We start from the raw sequence: 19,851 nt of genomic DNA, 5'->3' as shown, positions 1-19,851 counted from the left end.
AGTAGTCATATGTAGTTAGTGACAGTAATATGGCCAATGTTTATAAATGTTCCATGGACACAACTAAAATTCTATCTTTTCAATTTTTCTCTTTTTTTTTGTTTATTTTCTCTGTCTTTTCAATTTTTCTATCTTTTTTTTTTTTTGAGATGGAGTCTCACTCTGTTGCCCAGTCTGAAGTGCAGTGGTAGAATTTCGGCTCACTGCAAGCTTCACCTCCTGAGTTCAACCCATTCTCCTGCCTCAGCCTCCTAAGTAGCTGGGACTACAGGTGCAGGACACCATGCCCAGCTAACTTTAATTTTTTTTGTATTTTTTGTGGAGATGGAGTTTCCTCATGTTGGCCAGGCTGGTCTCAAATGCCTGAACTTAAGTGATCCACTCGCCTCAGCCTCCCAAAGTGCTGGGATTACAGGCATAAGCCACCACACCCAGGCAATTTTTCTACTTTTAAAAAAAACCTCTACTGAATCTCACCAATTCTGGGAAGGATATCTTTTAAAAAAATCTCCCTTACATAACAAATTCTGCTCAAGTTATATTTTGGTTCTTGAATAGGTTTTGTGTTATACATAGTGATTAGATTGGTGTATGTAGATTTGAGACTTGTATTTTCTTCACGTAGTTTGCTGTTATCATTAAATAATAATCTTGAAAATACATTTTATCTGGTATCAGTATTGCTACTCCTATGTTATTTCTTTAATTTCCCATCCCTTTTAATTCAAAAATTATTTGTGTGCAGATGGATGGCTCACACTTGTAATTTCAGCCTTTGGGAGGCTGAGGGAGGAGGATTTTTTGAGCCCAGGACTCTGAGAGCAGGCTGGACAATAGGGTGAGACTTCATCTCTACAAAAAATCAAAAAATTATCCAGGCGTGATGATGCATGCCTGTGGTCCCAGCAACTTGGGAGGCTGAGGCAGGAGGATCATTTGATCCCAGGAGGTGGAGGCTGCAGTGTGCCATGTTCATGCCACCTCACTCCAGCCTGGGTGACAGAATGAGGCCCGTCTCAAAAAAATAAAAATTTCTTTGGTATGTGAAAATCTTGTTTAAAAGGTTTAGAAAACATTTTTTAAAACTCCAGTATGGAAAGCTGGGTGCAGTGGCATGCTCCTGTGGTCCCAGCTACTTGGGAGGCTCAGGTGAGAGGTGAGAAGATCATTGAGCTCTGGAATTTCAGCTCCTGTGGTTTTTTTGATTCATTTATTTAAAACACAGCAAAAACCAAAATGGCTTCAATCTGATAGTTTCTTTTGAAGTCAGCATTCTGATTCTGTCCATTCTTAATTGTATTCTTTCCATTGAGTGTAAACTCATTCCTTTAACAGAAATTTCCTTTGTCCTTGTTAATTTTGGAATTCTGTGGCCCTTTTCCATTTCCATGGAGATGCAGTGTAGCATCTGCAAGTCTCCAACTCTTAACGTCTGTCTCTTTCACTTGTAAGAGCCCTTGTGATTCCATTGTCCCTCACAGATACCCAGAATAATCCCCCCATCTCAAAACCCTTAATTTAATCATCTGTGAAGTCTCTTCCACCTGTAATGGAACATATTCCCAGGTTTAAGGAACTACAACGTAGATATTTTTGTGCGGCTGTGATTCTGTCTACTGGAGACACTAAGCTTAAAGTGAAAGCCACATTTTATTCAAAGCTTGGAGGTTTTCCTCTATTTGGCCATTTAAATTTTTGTTCCTGTCCTCCACAGACTTCTGTTCTCCAGACTTCAGAGCTATCCGTTTATTATTCAATAATCTCCTTTTCTCCTTATCCTTTTTTATTTTTTAAAAACAATACCTTTCAAAGAGCAAAAGTTTTAGATTTGATGAGGTTCAATCTAGCAAAGGTTTCATTATTTGTACTTTTTGTACCTAAGGAAGCTTTGTCTACCCCAAGATGTGAAGATTAGTTTCTACGTTCTCTTAAAAATGTTAAAAAGTTCCAGTTTGTATGCTTAGGTCTCTGAGATTGGCAGAGGGGAATTAGATCACTCAGGTCAGGCTTTTGGGATGCCTTTTTCTGGGTGACCTCACTGACACCCATGGCTCAACCACCACATATGTTGATCGCTCCAAGTCTATCTGTGCAACCCAGACCCCTCCTCATCTCCAGACTCTGGAAGCTGATGCCTTGGGCAGCTTCTTCTGTTTCCCAGGCACCAGGAATGTGAGCTCCTCCCTCCCCACAGTCCTGCTCTCCTTAGAGCTGCCATATCTCTGAAGGCACCACCATTTTCCAAAGTACATGGAACTCCCCAGGGTGTAGGAGGGCCAGATTTGTAACTACAAATGAGATGACATCACTATCTTAAATAAAACACTGCTGCATGGAGATAGAACAAAAGACCCCCTTGAATGTGGGAAGAACACCCTCTCAGGTGTGTTCCATCCTCACCCTGGGCTCATCAGGAGGGTGCTTAGGAGGCATAGAGTTCTAAGGAGGTTGGAGGAATAGTCCAGAGGCTGAGATGTTGCACCTACAGCTGAGAATCCCTTTCTAGTACTGTATGTCATCATAACAGGAATTGTTCTCCCCTGGAGAGTTCTCAAAGCCCTTGCAGACCTACCTTCTCTGTGCCATCCTGCATGTGCCGCCCTTGAGCTGGGTGTGTCCTAGCGGATGTTTCCATGGATTCACATGGATGCTTTCTGGATGCTTCCAGAATCCTGTCCCATGGATTCTGTCCAAAGGTGGAATCTGTTATCAATGTGGATTTCTGAGGGTAACTTCCTCTCTAAAGGAAGCCTCAGCCTCACCGGCAATGGTAGACCCGGACAGGCATGTAGACACAGACACGTGAGATAGAAAGTGCACAGTCCAGAGAGCCTGCCCACATCATCCTGGGGCGACCAGGACAAGGAGGCATCAGCAATCTTTCCAAGCACTTGTAAGAGTGACTTTCTGGAGTAGGACAAGCCTCATGAGCGTGAGACCCTTGAGAGTGTTCAGGGTCTCTCCCTTAGAAGGTCACACACTTAATTATTCATCTTGAAATTTGAAGTAGGGCCCCACAAATTATGCAGCCCATTCTGTTCTGGAGGAACAATTCTTATCAGAACTTGGTGCTGGATTGACTTGGAGAAAAGCCTGACTATAATCTTCAGTATAAAATAAAGGGCTCAATGAATGGACACTTTGGTCTGTAAGCAGACTTGCAGAAGATTGGAGCCTTCAGCATTCGGAAGAGGAATTCAGACTGTGCAAGATCTGAGGCCAGGCAGCAACTCCCCTTAGTCCCTTAGTGAGTGGGGAGCTCCCTGAACCCACTATGGATCTTTGCTAGGGTTGTCTTGCCCATGTGTGCTTTAGACAGCAGCCCCTCTTATTCCATGGGATAGATGGAGGATTCTCAGCAAAGCCTTCCCAAGAATCTGATCATCACATCTTGACCTCAGCCTCCCTGCAGCTTTTTTTTATATTGACAGCCACTTCAGAGAGAGTCTTCTTTGATCCTTGCAAGAAATATCCTGGCGCGAAAAATGACCAAAACCAGGTAGCCAGCTTCCCTACTCCCTGTTTAGAGAAAGCTGGCTTAGCAATGTTGTGTGTTTTCTGGATATGCTGTGTTACTCATACATGAGAAGAAAGAGTTTTAAAAGTTAGCAAATAGGGTCACATTCAGCAGAGAGCATATGGTTGGAGACTAGGGCAGTGTTGACTTCTCAGACCTCAGCTGCAGCCTGATAATAATAAACATGGTTAACAGAGAAGTAGGAGGCAGTGACATGAATGGGTGTCCAGGCTTGCGTTAGAAATTAAATGAGAAACAAAAGCTTGAACTTGGATGTTCCCCAGAGCAAGTGCAGGGTCAGATGAGTTTTTCAAGATAGGAGTGATTGGTCTTTCCCAGGGTGGGGCCCATAATAAAAGACAATGACAGATTAATGGGTAATAATTAACTAGAGGAGGGCACTGTGTCTCCAATTACACGTTGATTTGCTAAGTGGCTCAGTGACAAGGTTAAGATGAAGTAAACAAATGTAGGAGTCACAGCATAGGGTGAACAGTCAGCTGTTGGTGGTTTCTGCTGAGATGGCCACAGGACTCCAGGTTCCCCTGCTACGACTGGCCACAGGACTGCTGCTCCTCCTCAGTGTCCAGTGCTGGGCTGAGAGTGGGAAGGTGCTGGTGCTGCCCACGGATGGCAGCCACTGGCTCAGCATGCGGGAGGTCGTGCAGGAGCTCCATGCCAGAGGCCACCAGGCAGTGGTCCTCACCCCAGAGGTGAATATGCACATCAAAGAAGAGGACTTTTTCACACTGACAACTTATGCCGTTGGATGGACCCAGGACGAATTTAATCGCCTTGTGCTGGGCCACACTCAATGGTTCTTTGAAACAGAACATTTTCTGAAGAGATTTTCTAGAAGTATGGAAATTTTGAAAAATATGTCTTTGGTTGTACATAGGTCTTGTGTGGAGCTACTGCATAATGAGACCCTGATCAGGCACCTGAATGCTACTTCCTTTGATGTAGTTTTAACAGACCCCGTTTACCTCTGCGGGGCAGTGCTGGCTAAGTACCTGTCAATTCCTACTGTGTTTTTTCTGAGGAACATTCCATGTGACTTAGACTTTAAGGGCACACAGTGTCCAAATCCTTACTCCTATGTTCCTAAGTTACTAACAACGAATTCAGACCACATGACATTCCTGCAGAGGGTCAAAAACATGCTCTACCCTCTGGCCCTGTCCTACATTTGCCATATTGTTTCTGCTCCTTATGCAAGCCTTGCCTCTGAGCTTTTTCAGAGAGAGGTGTCAGTGGTGGACATTCTCAGCCATGCATCTGTGTGGTTGTTCAGAGGGGACTTTGTGATGGATTACCCCAGGCCGATCATGCCCAACATGGTCTTCATTGGGGGCATCAACTGTGCCAACAGGAAGCCACTATCTCAGGTCTGTATTGGTGCCTTCATGCAACCAATGTTCCAAACAAAGCACTTTTTAAAAAATGTATTTACTTACAAGTGCTTCTATATCTACTTATCTTTTCAAAAATTTTATTTCTGCTTCTCATTGTCATAATGGTGTTCAGTGAGATAAATTGTTAAGGGGTCTAGTGTATTTCAGGTTTTCAATGGCCACTGAGAGGAAAGAGAGGCGGGGATGAGGGTCTGTCAAAGGATGGACAAGGACTGGTGTGGTTTACTGAGACTGTTCTTTTGTAAAGGCACCATCTTCATCGTTGTTGCATGTCCTTCAGCTGGACAGGAGCGGGGACAATACATTGGGAACTGCTCCATCCTGGGGTTTTTGCTTGCGTGATTTTTAGTGGAAAGATGGTCAACAGCAAATTACAATTGTTGATGTGATAATTTTTAGTGGTCCCTTCTTGCGAAAGATAGAGAGGTGGCCACAGGAGACCTAAGCACTCACAGAAAGTAGAAGCTTCAAAGAGGTTGACTCAGTGCAGTGGAAGTGGGGCAATGACGGTGGGATGGATGTCTGTGATTAGAGAATGGCACACGAAGAGAGATCTGTGCTGACAAAAGTTTTTCTGACCAGGAATTGGGGGTCTGGTGTATGATTTGGGGACATCGCAGAGTTGGGAAGGCACAGTGATGGTTGCATGCCAAATGGGTCTTTTACTTGGAATGCTGAAATTATCAAGAGAGAGTAGAAGGAGCTAGGGAGGAGAGAAGACTGAATCTACAAGCCCAGTGAAGCTGGGGACAGTGATGAATGGACATGTGTTCAAGAAGGGAAGGGTTTCTCTGGAGGGGCTGACCACATCACCAAACTCACCCTATCCCACTCAAAGTTTCTATAGTGGGATCTATTCTTTTTCCAAAAATTTCAGAGGTGGCTTTCATTAATACAGAATATTTGGGTTTTGATGAAATAGCACTCTGGGATCTGAGAAACCAAATTCACACATCACTGAGGGAGCCATCTTTTTTTTTTGTCTTGAGATGGATTCTCGCTTTGTTGCCCAGACTGGAGATCAGTGGCCTGATCTCAGCTCACTGCAGCCTCCACCTCCTGGGTTTAAGAGATTCTCCTGCCTCAGCCTCCTGAGTAGCTGGGACTACAGGCATGTGCCACCACTCCTAGCTATTTTTTGTTTTTTTGGTAGAGACAGAGTTTCGCCATGTTGGCCAGGTTAATCTTGAACTCCTGACCTCAAGTGATCTGTCCCTCTTGGCCTTCCAAAGTGCTGGGATTACAGGCATGAGCCACCACGCCCAGCGAGGGAGCCATCTTTCTTCTGAGAGAATGAGCCCTTTTTGTCATATTCACTGAATTTATATGAACTTCCATGAGTTTATTCATGGTCCTTTGAATTCTCATTTCTGTACTTCTTTTTATTAGTGTAGGTATTATTGCAAAGGACACTAAACTTTATATACATACATATTTATAATTTACTTATTTAATATATACATATATTTATTTATAATATATTTATTTATTTATTTTGAGATGGGGTCTTGCTCTGTCACCAGGCATGAGTGCAGTGACTCCATCTTGGCTCACTGCAACCTCCGCCTTCTGGGTTCTAGCGATTCTCCTATCTCAGCCTGCTGAGTAGCTGGGACTACAGGCACGTGCCACCACACTTAGCTAATTTTTGTATTTTTAGTAGAGATGGGGTTTCACTATGTTGGCCAGGATGGTCTCGATCTCTTGACCTCGTGATCTGCCCTCCTTGGCCTCCCAAAGTGCTGGGATTACAGACATGAGCCAGCACACCCGACTTGTTTTTGGTTTTGGTGAAACCACAAGATATTTGTTCTACTGGTTTTCTTTTCCCCTATGCAATGCAGTTACTGAATTGTAAAAATACATATGTTCTTTAGATTTGTAAAAATGTGGAAAATTAGGAAGACATTTGAATAGTGATTGTGGCTCTTTTCTTCTGGTTTTTGTTTTCTCTAGACTGAACTGCACTGGCTCAAATCTTCACTCTTATCTTTCTAGCTATATGACCTAGGACAGGTACCCTAACCATTTTGGTTTTAATGATTTCATAGTGAGCACCCAATAAATATTATCTGTTTTCATTAGTATTATTTTAGTTTAATTGCATTTATTTTATGCTGAATTTATTCTGGTGCCATAGATTTTTTTTTTTCTTCAATTTCTTCTGAGATATCTTTTTCTTCTCTGCAACCTTATCCTCAGGTTTAGGAACAATTTGTTCCTTGTCAGTATAGATCTTCTTGATGTGGCACTGGGGGGTCATGTATGGGTTAATCTGATAATGAGCTCTGCAAGTCCCATAGCTCATCTTGGCTGCTTTGTTTACCTGGATACACTTCATGTGCTTAAGTGCTGGGACTTAATTTTATTACATTAATTTCCTTTGTTTTTTGTCACCCTTACTTATTTGGTTTGGTTGACCCTTAGAGAATCTACATCCAAACCCTTACATTCCACATTATTCTCTGCATTTTAAAGCATGTGCAGCAAAAATCTAGCACCCTATTTGGGCCACTGATCCTGTGTCCAGCCCCGCTGTTCGGCCCTGGGCACACTTCCCAGCCCCTCCACTGCAGCATCAAAATGGTACACACTGCTTCAGTAAAGGGACATCTTTCAGACACTTGGTGGCTCTTTGTGTATGCGTATACTTGATGGCCTAGGTAGTTTCAGGAATGTCCTTTAAGTGAACAGGAAAACTGAAACCTCTTGATTTGCATGATTTTGTGGGGTTTTCTGGATCAAGTGAATAAAGAAGAATTTTCACAGATCACCTTAGGCCTCTTAGAGGAAGACCTATCATCACCATTATTAGAGTTTAAAAGATTCCCACAGGACAAGGTGTGTTGCCTGGAGACCTTTGCCATGTTCATGCCAATTTACTGAGTGCATGAAAGATCATTTACACCAAAATCTTTATCATGTATTATCTGTGATAAGCATGCCATTGTCATTTCTATTACATTAATTTCCTTTGTTATTTTGTCACCCTTACTTATTTGGTTTGGTTGACACTTAGATTTGAAATTTTTCTACAAATATACAAGACCAAAGTTGAAATCTTCTGTTTTTGCTCCCTCTCTTTCTCCTTGATTTAAAGTTTATGATAGGTTGAATTACTTTGTCGGTCTTCTCAAAGAAATAACTGGAATTTGCACATTCTTTTTACTGTTTTGTTTTCTGTTTCATTAATTGCAGCTTATTTTTGCCTTAGTGATTTCATCCTAGTTTCTTTTGGTTGATTTTGTAGCTGCTTTTCTAACTTCATTAGAGAAAATTACATTTCTTTACATTTGATTTTTTTTTTTTTTAATGAAGCATTGAGGGCTCTGAGTAAAACTTTTTCTATGTCCCTTAGGTTTTGGTAAAAATTGCTATTCTTTTCATTGCTTTTAGATAATTTAAATACCAGTTTTAAAATTTCTCCTTTGATGCAATGCTTATTTATAAGGCTATTTCCTAATTCTGATATCGTTAATATTTTTTGTAGTCATCTCTCTCTTATTTTTTCTAGTTATTTTGGATTATAATAGAGAAGATTTCTTGTGAAGACACTACTTAAAAAATTTTAATAGGTTATCTTGATGGTCTAATACAGAATTGTCCAATAAAAATATAATGTAAACCACATACATATAATTGAAACTTTTTTAGTGGTCATGTTAAAAACCAGCTAAAAGAAACCACTGAAATTAATTTTAATAATGCATTTTATTTAACCAGATATGTCGCAAATACTATCCTTTCAACATGTATTCAACATAAGATTATGACTTACCTATTTTCCATAGTTTTTTTCTTGTTAAGTCTTCAAAATCTAACATATATCTGACACTTACAGCATACGTCAGTTTGGAATAGCCACATTTCAAGTGCTCAATAGTTATGTGTAGCTAGTGACTACTAAATGGTCAGTGTTCATAAATGTTCCGTGGACACAATTAAAATTCTATCTTTTCAATTTTCCTTTTCTTTTCTTTTTTTTTTTTTAAATGAGTCTCACTCTGTTGCCCAGTCTGGAGTGCAGTGGTAAGATCTTGGCTCATTGCAACCTCCTCCTCCCGGGTTCATCTGATTTTCCTGCCTCAGTTTCCCAAGTAGCTGGGACTACAGGTGTACGTCACCATGCCCAGTGAATTTTTTTTCCCATTTTTTGTGGAGATGAGCTTTCATCATGTTGGCCAGGTTGGTCTCGAATGCCTGACCTCAAGTGATTCACTAGCCTTGGCCTTCCAAAGTGCTGGCATTACAGGCATGAGCCACCAACCAAGCCAATTTTACTACCTTTTTAAAAACCCTCTACTGAACCTGCCCAATTCTGGGAAGGATGTCTTTTAAAAAATCCCCTTATATAACAGATCTTGCTCCAGTAATATTTCGGTTCTTGAATAGCTTTTGCTTTATACATAGTGATTAGATTGGTGCAAGTAGGATTGAGACTTGTATTTTCTTCATTTGTTCACATAGTTTGCTGTTGTCATTAGATAATAATCCTAAAAATACATTTCATCTGATATCACTATTGCTATTCCTATGTTATATTTTTAATTCCCCATCAGTTTTAATTTAAAAGTTATTTGTGTGCAGGTGGGTTGCTCACATCTGTAATTTCAGCCTTTGGGAGGCTGAGGCAGGAGGATTGTTTGAGCCCAGGACTCTGAAAGCAGCCTGGGCAACATGGTGAGACTCCATCTCTACAAAAAAATCATAATATTATGCAGGCATGATGGTGGATGCTTGTGGTCCCAGCTACTTGGGAGGCTGAGGCAGGAGAATCATTTGATACCAGGAGGTAGAGGCTGCAGTGTGCCATGTTCATGCCACCTCACTCCAGCCTGGGTGACAGAGTGAGGCCCATCTCAAAAAAATAAAAATTTCTTTGGTATGTGAAAATCTTTTTAAAAAGGTTTAAAAAACATTTTTTAAAACTCCAATATGAAAAAGCTGGGTGCAGCGGCATGCTCCTGTGGTCCCAGCTACTTGGGAGGCTAAGGTGAGAGGTGAGAAGATCATTGAGCTCTGGAATTTCAGCTCCTGTGTTTTTTTGATTGATTTATTTAAAACACAACAAAAACCAAAATGGCTTCAATCTGATAGTTTCTTTTTTTTTTTTTGGTCTTGAACTCCTCACCTCAAGTGATCTGCCTGCCTCAGCCTCCCAAAGTGCTGGGATTACAGGCGTGAGCCACTGTGCCTGGTCTATATTCTTTATTATATATCATATGATATATATATTACTGATATGTATAACATATATTACAGATGTAATATGTTATACATATATCAGTTTTATATACACATTAGATGAAAAGTTATATGTATATATACACACATAACATATATTACAGATGTAATATGTTATACACATATCAGTTTTATATACACATTAGATGAAAAGTTATATGTATATATACACACATTATATGAAAACTACATCTTCATTTTACAGGGAATTCTTTCAAGTCAAATCATCAAAAACTCTAAAAGTGGGGAAAGTACTTTTTTGCAAATCTACAAGTTACCTATCTACATAGGAAAACATCCTTTACATTTCTGGTATGAGAATTTAAAAGAGGACTGAAACTATTTTTTTTTTTTTTTTAATGGAAGAAAGAAAGAAAGAGAAAGAGAAAGTGGGAGAGAGAACAGGAGTCTTGCTCCATTGCCCAGGCTGGAATGCAATCTAAAAATAGGTATTAAAAACCTCTGTTATGCCGATAATTGTGCTTAACAACGGAGACAAGAAGGAACAAGGGAAGAAAATGACAAACAGCCAACCAATATTTCATTTAAATCTGTGGAATGCTATGCAAATGCTGAAGAGTGATTTACTTCCAATTATGTGGTTACTTTCAAAATAGGTGTAATGTGATACTAAAAAAAATGTATGTTCTGTGGACATGGGGTGAAGAATTCTATAAATATTCACTGAGTTTACTTGTTCCAGGTCTGAGTTCAAATCATAGATGTCCCTATTAATTTTCTATCTCGTTGATCCGTCGAATATTAACAATGTGGTGTCAAAGTCTCCCGCTATTATTGTGCAGGAGTCTAAGTCTCTTTATAAGTCATTAAGAACTTGTCTTATGTATCTGGTTGCTCCTGTATTGGGTGCATATATATTTATGATCATTGACTCCTGTTGTTGCATTGATCCTTTTACCATTATGTAATGTTCTTTGTTTCTTTTCGTCTTTGTTACTATTAAAGTCTATTTTGCAGAGACGAAAGTTACAACTCCTGTTTTTTGTTTTTTTTTTTTTGCTCTCCATTTGATTGGTGAGTCTTCCTCCAACCCTTTGTTTTGAGTCTTTGTGTGTCCTTGCTTGTGAGATGGATCTAGATACAGCGTACTGATGGGTTTTGACTTTTTATTCAATTTACCTGTCTGTGTCTTTGATTGGGGTGTTTAATCCATTTAAATTTAGGATTCATATTGATATTTGTGAGTTTAATATTGTCATTTAATGCTAGCTGGCTATTTTGCCCTTTAGTTAATATAGATTCTTCATTATGGAGATACTCTTTACCTTTTGATAAGTTTTTGGGATGACTGATATTGGTTGTTCTTTTCTGTGTGTAGTGCTTCTTTCAGAAGCTCTTGTAAAGCAGGCCAGGTGGTGATTAAATCTCTGAGTGCTTGCTTGTTTGTGAAAAATTTTATTTTTCCTTCATTTATGAAGCTTAGTTTGGTGGGATATGAGATTCTGGGTTGAAAATTCTTTTCTGTGAGGATATTGAATATTGACCCCCACTTTCTTCTAGTTTGTAGGGTTTCTGCTGAGAGGTCTGCTGTGAGTCTGATAGGCTTCCCTTTATGGGTAACGTGACCTTTCTCTCTAGCTGCCCTTAGAATTTTCTCCTTTATTTCAACCCTGGTGAATCTAACGATTATGTGTCTTGGAGTTGCTCTACTTGAGGAATATCTCTGTGGTGTTCTCTGTATTACCTGGAGTTGAGTATTGCCCTGCCTTACTAGGTTAGGAAAGTTTTCCGGAATAATATCCTGAAGAATATTTTCCAGCTTGGATTCATTCTCTTCATGAGATTCAGGTACACCTACCAATCGTAAATTAGGTCTTTTCACATAGTCCCATATTTTTTGGAGACTTTGCTCATTCCTTTTTACTCTTTCTTCTCTAATCTTGTCTTCTCGTTTCACTTCATTAAGTTGGTCTTTGACCTCTGATATCCTTTCTTCTGCTTGATCAATTCAACTGTTAAAACCTGTGCATACTTCGTGGAGTTCTCATATTGTATTCTTCAGTTCCATTAATTCACTTATATTCATCTCTAAATTGTCTATTCTCGTTAGGATTTCGTCAAACCTTTTTTCAAGGTTCTTAGTTTCTTTACATTGGGCTAGAACATGTTCTTTTAACTCACCGAAGTTTCTTATTATCCACCTTTTGAAGCCTAATTCTGTTAATGGAATGCACTCGTTCTCCATCAGGCCTTGTTCCCTTGTTGATGAGGAACTGTGATCCCCTGTAGAGGGAGAGGCATTCTGATTTTGGGTATTCTCAGCCTTTTTACGCTGGTTTCTTCCCATCATTGTAAATTTATCCACCTGTCGTCTTTGTAATTACTGATTTTCAAATTAGGTCTCTGAGAGGACATCCAACTTGTTGATTCCCAGCGCCAAAATCTGAGCAACCCACTGTGCCGGCTAAAACAGTGCCGTTAAGATTCTTGGTGCTTTTCTGCCCGGGAATCTCCGGTCTGGCTTCCCTCTTGAGTCCCTTTTTCAATCAGCTGAATGGGTGACTCTGCCTTCCTGGAGTTCCAAACGTCAAGCAAAAGGGGACCCAGTCCCATTTACTCTGCACCGAGAACCGCTGCACTGGGGCACAGGCAAAACCGCCATGCCAACCACAAGAGCCATGCTGGTGACCCATGGGGCTCCTCCGCTGGGAATCTCCTGGTCCATGAGCAACCAAAATCCGTCTGAAAGTGTGGCGTCCTCTCGTTCTCTGTGCTTTCACTGGGAGCTACAATCTTGAGCTGCTAGTAATCGGCCATCTTGGATCTCTCTCCTCCAATCTGATAGTTTCTTTTGAAGTCAGCATTCTGATTCTGTCCATTCTTAATTGTATTCTTTCCATTGAGTGTAAGCTCATTCCTTTAACAGAAATTTCCTTTGTCCTTGTTAATTTTGGAATTCTGTGGCCCTTTTCCATTTCCATGGAGATGCAGTGTAGCATCTGCAAGTCTCCAACTCTTAACGTCTGTTTCTTTCACTTGTAAGAGCCCTTGTGATTCCATTGTCCCTCACAGATACCCAGAATAATCCCCCCATCTCAAAGCCCTTAATTTAATCATCTGTGAAGTCTCTTCCACCTGTAATGGAACATATTCCCAGGTTTAAGGAACTACAACGTAGATACTTTTGTGGGGCTGTGATTCTGCCTACCAGAGACACTAAGCTTAAAGTGAAAGCAACATCTTATTCAAAGCTTGGAGGTTTTCCTCTATTTGGCCATTTGAATTTTTGTTCCTGTCCTCCACAGACTTCTGTTCTCCAGGCTTCAGAGCTATCCGCTTACCATTCAATGATCTCCTTTTGTCCTTACCCTCCTTTGTTCATTTTTTAAAAAACAATACCTTTCAAAGAGCAAAAGTTTTAGATTTGATGAGGTTCAATCTAGCCAAGTTTTTATGTTTTGTACTTTTTATACCCTAAGGAAGCTTTGTCTATCCCAAGATGTGAAGATTAGCTTCTATAATCTCTTAAAAACATTAAAGAGTTCCAGTTTGTATGTTTAGCTCTGTGAGATTGGCAGAAGGGAACAAAACCACACAGGTCAGGCTTTTGAGATGTCTTTTTCTGTCTCTGGACTTGGCTGGTATGACCTCTTATTACGGACTGTGGTGCCCATAATGAAAGACAACGATAGATTAATCAGTAATAATTAACCGCAGCTGGGCACTTTGTCTTCAGTTACATGTTTATTTGCTAAGTGGCTCAGTGACAAGGTAAATAAGACAAAACAGATGTAGGAGGCGCGGCGTGGGGTGGACAGTCAGATGTCAGTGGCTTCTGCTGAGATGACCACAGGACTCCAGTTTCTCCTGCTGCAACTGGCCACAGGACTGTTACTCCTCCTCAGTGTCCAGCGCTGGGCTGAGAGTGGGAAGGTGCTGGTGCTGCCCACGGATGGCAGCCACTGGCTCAGCATGCGGGAGGTCGTGCGGAAGCTCCACTCCAGAGGCCACCAGGCAGTGGTCCTCACCCCGGAGGTGAATATGCACATTAAAGAAGAGGACTTTTTCACCCTGACAACCTATGCCATTCCATATACCCAGGATGAATTTAATCACCTTTTGCTGAGCCACACTCAACTGTTCTTTGAAACAGAACATTTTCTAAAGAAATTTTCTAGAAGTATAGAAATTTTGAAAAATATGTCTTTGTTTGCACATGGGGCTTGTGTGGAGCTACTGCATAATGAGACCCTGATCAGGCACCTGAATGCTACTTCCTTTGATGTGGTTTTAACAGACCCTGTTTACCTCTGCGGGGCAGTGCTGGCTAAGTACCTGTCGATTCCTGCCGTGTTTTTTTTGAGGTACATTCCATGTGACTTAGACTTTAAGGGCACACAGTGTCCAAATCCTTACTCCTATGTTCCTAAGTTACTAACAACGAATTCAGACCACATGACATTCCTGCAGAGGGTCAAGAACATGCTCTACCCTCTGACCCTGTCCTACATTTGCCATGCTTTTTCTGCTCCTTATGCAAGCCTTGCCTCTGAGCTTTCTCAGAGAGAGGTATCAGTGGTGGACATTCTCAGCCATGCATCTGTGTGGTTGTTCAGAGGGGACTTTGTGATGGATTACCCCAGGCCAATCATGCCCAACACGGTCTTCATTGGGGGCATCAACTGTGCCAACAGGAAGCCACTATCTCAGGTCTGTATTGGTGCTTTCATGCAATCAATGTTCCAGGCAAAACACTTTTAAAAAAATGTATTTACTTTCAAGTGCTTCCATATCTACTTATCTTTTCAAAGATTTCATTTCTGCCTCTCGTTGTTGTAATAGCCTTCTGTGAGATAAACTGTTAAGGAGTCTATAGTAGTGTATTTCAATACTATAGTAGTGTATTGAATAGTCACTGAGAGGAAGGAGAGGCAGGAATGAGGGTCTGTCAAAGGATGGACAAAGACTGGTGTGGTTCACTGAGACCGTTCATTTGTAAAGGCACCATCTTCATGGTTGTGCATGTACTTCAGCTAGGCAGGAGCAGGGAGACTACATTGGGAACTGCTCCATCCTGGGGTTTTTGCTTGTGCAATTTTCAGTGGAAAGATGATGCAACAGCAAATTACAATTGTTGACATGATAATTTTTAGTGGTCCTGTCTTGCGAAAGATAGAGAGGTGGCCACAGGAGACCTAAGCACTCACAGAAAGTAGAAGCTCAAAGAGGTTTACCCAGTTCAGTGGAAGTGGGGCAATGAAGGTGGGATGGATGTCTGTGATTAGAGAATGACACAGAGTTTGGTTTCCAGAGAGGAATTTGTGCTGATGAAAGCTTTTCTGGTCAGGATTTGGGGTCTGGTGCATGATGTGGGGCCATCTCAGGGTTGGGAAGGCACAGTGATGGTTGCATGTCAAATGAGTCTTCTGCTTGGAATGCTGAAATTATCAAGAGATGGTGGAAGGGCTAGAGAGGAGATAAGACTGTGAGTCTATAAGCCCAGTGAAGCTAAGGACAGTGATGAATGGACATGTGTCCAAGCAGGGAAGGGTTTCTCAGGAGGGGCTTACCACATCACCAAACCCACCCTATCCCACTCTAGGTTTCTATAGTGGGATCTACTCCTTTATCAAAAATTTTGGACACAGCTTTCATTAATCCAGAATATTTTGGTTTCATTGAATGGTACTCTGGGAGCTGAATATTGTATTTTATTCCTTGGTGTGCCATATATTTCATGAGAGAATTCAGCTTCTCTATGGTGTATTCACCAAATGTATATGAACTTCCATGACTTTAGATCCTTTTGTATTCTTATTTCTTTACTTCTTTTTATTAACATAGGTATTATTGCAAAAGACTCTAAGCTTCATTTTTTGTTTTTGATCAAACCCCATAATGTTTGTTTTATTGGTGGTTTTTCCCCCTCATGCAATTTAGTTATTCGATGATAAAATATGTGTTTATTAGATTTCTAAAAATGTTGAAAAGTGGGATGGCATTTAAATAGTGACTGTTGCCCTTTTCTTCCAGTTTTTCAATGTGAACATATTTTCTAGAGTTAAGTACATTGGCTCAAATCCTCACTGTCATCTCAGTGGAGCAGAACAAATTGGGAACTATGGCACATGTCACTCTTGCTATGCCCTTTAGAGAATTCCACATTAACAGGCTAATTTTTTAGTGTGATAAAGAGCAGGCTAATTTATTCAATAGTGAGGCCAATGACTTTTTCAGCATGAGGTCACACTAGATTTAATATGCTTTGTCTCTGTGTCCCCCACTAAATCTCATCGTGAATTGTAATTCCCATAATCCCCATGTGTCAAGGATGGGACCTGGTGGGAGGTGATTGGATCATGGAGGCAGTTTCCCACCTGCTGCTCTCATCATACCGAATGAGTTCTTATAAGATCTGATGGTTTTATAAGAGGCCCTTCTCCCTTCACTTGCAAGCTCTCTCTCGCTCTCTCTCGTGTGCACGCACACACCACTGTGTAAGACATGCCTTTGCCTCTCTCTCACCTTCTGCCAGGATTGTAAGTTTCCTGAGGCCGCCCTCCCAAGCCATGTGGAACTGATAGTCAATTAAAGCTCTTTCCTTTATAAATTACCCAGTCTTGGGTATGTCTTTATAGCAGTGTGAGAATGGACTAATACAGTAAATTGGTACCACCAAGAGTGGGTTACTGCTATAAAGATACTTGAAAATGTGGAAGTGACTTTGGAACTGGGTAACAGGCAGAGGTTGGAACAGTTTGGAGAGCTCAGAAGAAGACAGGAAGATGTGGGAAAGTTTGGAACTTCCTAGAGACTTGTTGAACTGTTTTGACCAAAATGCTGATAATGTTGTGGACAATGAAGTCCACGCTCAGTCTCAGATGGAGATGAGGAACTTATTGGGACCTGGAGCAAAAGTCACTCTTGCCATGGTTTAGAAAGAGACTGGTGGCATTTTCTCCTTGCCCTAGAGATCTGTGGAACTTTGAACTTGAGAGAGATGATCTGAAATTGGAACATATGTTTAAAAGGGAAGCAGAGCATAAAAGTTTGGAAAATTTGCAGCCTCACCATGTGGTAGAAAAGAAAAACCACCCATTTTGTGGGGAGAAATTCAAGCCAGCTGCAGAAGTACTGGCTGCATAAATTTACATAAGGAAGATCAAAATGTTAATTGCCAAGATAATGGGGAAATGGCCCTAGGGCATGTTAGAGACCTTTGCAGCAGACCCTCCCATCACAGGTCTGAGGCCTAGGAAGGAAAAAAAATTTTATGGGCTGGGTCTAGGCGCCCCCTGCTGTGTGTGGCTTCACAACTTCGTGCCCTGTGTCCCAGTGGCTCCAGCCATGGCTAAAAGGGGCCAAGGTACAGCTCAGGCTATTGCTTCAGAGGTTACAAGCCTCAAGCCTTGGCAGCTTCCATGTGGTGTTGGGCCTGTGGGTACACAGAAGATAAGAATTTAGGTTTGGGAACCTTCACATAAATTTCAGAGGATATATGGAAATGTCTGGATGTCAAGGCAGAAGTTTGCTGCATGGTTGGAGCCCTTATGGAGAACCTCTGCTAGGGCAGTGTGGAAGAGAAACGTGGGGTTGGAGCCCCCCACACAGAGTTGCCACTGGGGCACTGCCTAGTGGAGTTGTGAGAATAAGGCCACCATCCTCCAGAACCCAGAATAGTAGATCCAATAGCTTGTACCATGTGCCTGGAAAAGCCTCAGACACTCAATGCCAGCCTCTGAAAGCAGCTAGGAGAGGGGCTTTACCCTGCCAATCCACAGGGTCAGAGCTGTCCAAGACTGTGGGAGCCCACTTCTGGCATCAGCATGACCTAGATGTGAGACATGAAGTCAAAGGAGATAATTTTGGAGCTTTAAGATTTAATGATTGCCCTGCCTGATTTTGGACTTGCATGGGGCCTGTAGCCCCTTTATTTTGGCCAATTTCTCCCATTCAAAATGAAAACATTTACCCAATTTCTGTACCCCTATTGTGTCTTGGAAGTAATTAACTTGTTTTTGATTTTACAGGCTCATGGGGGAAGGGACTTGCCTTGTCTCATATGAGACTTTGGACTGTGGACTTTTGAGTTAATGCTGAAATGAGTTAAGACTTTGGAGGACTGTTGGGAAGGCACGATTGGTTTAGAAATGTGAAAAGATATGAGATTTGGGAGGGGCCAGGGGCAGAATGATATGGTTTGACTGTGTTTCTACCCAAATCTCATCGCAAATTGTAATTTCCATAATCCCCATGTGTTAAGGATGGGGCCTGGTGGGAGGTGATTGGATCATGTGGGCAGTTTCCCCATGCTGTTCTCATCATACTGAATGTGTTCTTATGAGAGCTGATGGTTTTATAAGGGACTTTTCCCCCTTCACTCACAAGCTCTTCCTCTTTGTCTCTCTCTTGCTTGTTGCCATGTGAGACATACCTTTGCCTTTCTCTCACCTTCTGTCACAATTTTAAGTTTCCAGAGGTGCCCCCAACCCGGCCATGTGGAACTGAGTCAATTAAGCCTCTTTCCTTTATAAATTACCCAGTCTTGGGTATGTCTTTATAGCAGTGTGAGAACAGACTAATACAAGATTCGTGGTGATTGAAGTTATACTGAAAGGGTTTAAAGGAAGTCTGAGAAAAGGAAATGAATCTGCATTTATTGAGAAATGTGATAAGAAAGTGGAATTATAAATTCCCAGAAAGGCAAGCTGTTGTGTGAATGATTTTCCAAGATGGGAAACTCTCTCTACCTGTTTGGAGACAGAAAGTGGAATCAGAGGAGAAGAAGATGATGGACAGAAAGGATCATTTCCTCTTCCAGATGCTTTCCAGTGTGTGATGTAAGCTGAACTAAAACCAGCTGTGTGGTGATCCAACCAGAAAAAAAAGTCTGGCATTTTGGATTGTTGGACCCTACTGAGATGGTCACAGGTCTCCAGGTCTCCTGGGGCTTACAGGGTCATGCTTTTCCTTGTCTGGCATGCTTGGTCAGAAGGTACAAGTAATTCCATGGAGGGAATTCATTTTAAGGATCTCAAGATGGTCATCTTTGCAGCAGATGAAATGCCTCCCTTTTCTACTCTGAAAACCTTATCAAACCCTTTTATAAAAGATGAATACCAATATACAGGCCTCTAGCAGTCTTCTGTTTTTGAGCTGAGACATTTTAAAAAGTGATTTTCAATTCTGAAAATTATTTAAATAAAATGCTCTTGCTGGGACAACATAGTGGGTCAACATAGTTCCCATCTCTACAAAAAGATTTTTTTTTTTTAATTAGGTAGATATAGTAGCATGTCTGTAGTCCCAGCTACTGGGAAAGCTGAGGAGGAAGGATCACTTGGGCCCAGGAATTCATGGTTACAGTGAGCTATGATCTTGCCTAGGCAACAGCTACAGAGTGAGAACCTGTATCTAAAACAAACAAACAAACAAACAAACAAAGTTTTACACTTCTGTAAAAGGAACACTTTCCATTTACAGCAGCACTAATCCAGAATATATTAAAACTGAACCCTGTGCTTGCTTTCAACTGTTAAAACTAGCTAGAGTTGTTATCTATAACCTCTGAGTGACACTGGTATGCCACTCTTCACTGACCACCAAACAATGGGTTTTATGTTATGTAATCAATTGTGTTGATACAAACCCACTCATTCTACCCTACCCAGAGTGGTGATTTCCAACACATAAAACCACCATGAACCTGTGCCC

At 41.2% G+C, this 19,851-nt stretch overlaps 1 protein-coding gene and 1 pseudogene across 5 annotated transcripts in view; both read left to right on the top strand.

Moving 5' to 3' along the window:
- The window catches only part of LOC105704748 (UDP-glucuronosyltransferase 1-6), a 77,242-nt gene that overhangs the window by 36,225 nt on the left and 21,166 nt on the right, over positions 1–19,851 (top strand). Inside the window, exon 1 of one of the 5 annotated variants that reach the window (XM_012434160.3) lies at positions 13,961–14,847. The exons of the other annotated variants lie outside the window; for them this stretch is intronic. Coding sequence (XP_012289583.2) covers positions 13,981–14,847 — 867 coding nt within the window. The 5' untranslated portion in view covers positions 13,961–13,980. Of the gene's footprint in view, positions 1–13,960; positions 14,848–19,851 lie in introns of those variants that run through there. 5 annotated transcript variants of the gene reach the window in all.
- LOC135273631 (UDP-glucuronosyltransferase 1A3-like) lies at positions 3,741–4,574 on the top strand (annotated as a pseudogene).

Source organism: Aotus nancymaae, unplaced genomic scaffold (genome assembly GCF_030222135.1).
Source record: "Aotus nancymaae isolate 86718 unplaced genomic scaffold, 86718_ANA_hifiasm-v0.15.2.pri h1tg000008l, whole genome shotgun sequence".
Classification (NCBI taxonomy): Eukaryota; Metazoa; Chordata; class Mammalia; order Primates; family Aotidae; genus Aotus; species Aotus nancymaae.
The sequence above is the reverse complement of the archived record's forward strand: the minus strand, read 5'-3'. Positions and strand labels throughout refer to the sequence as shown.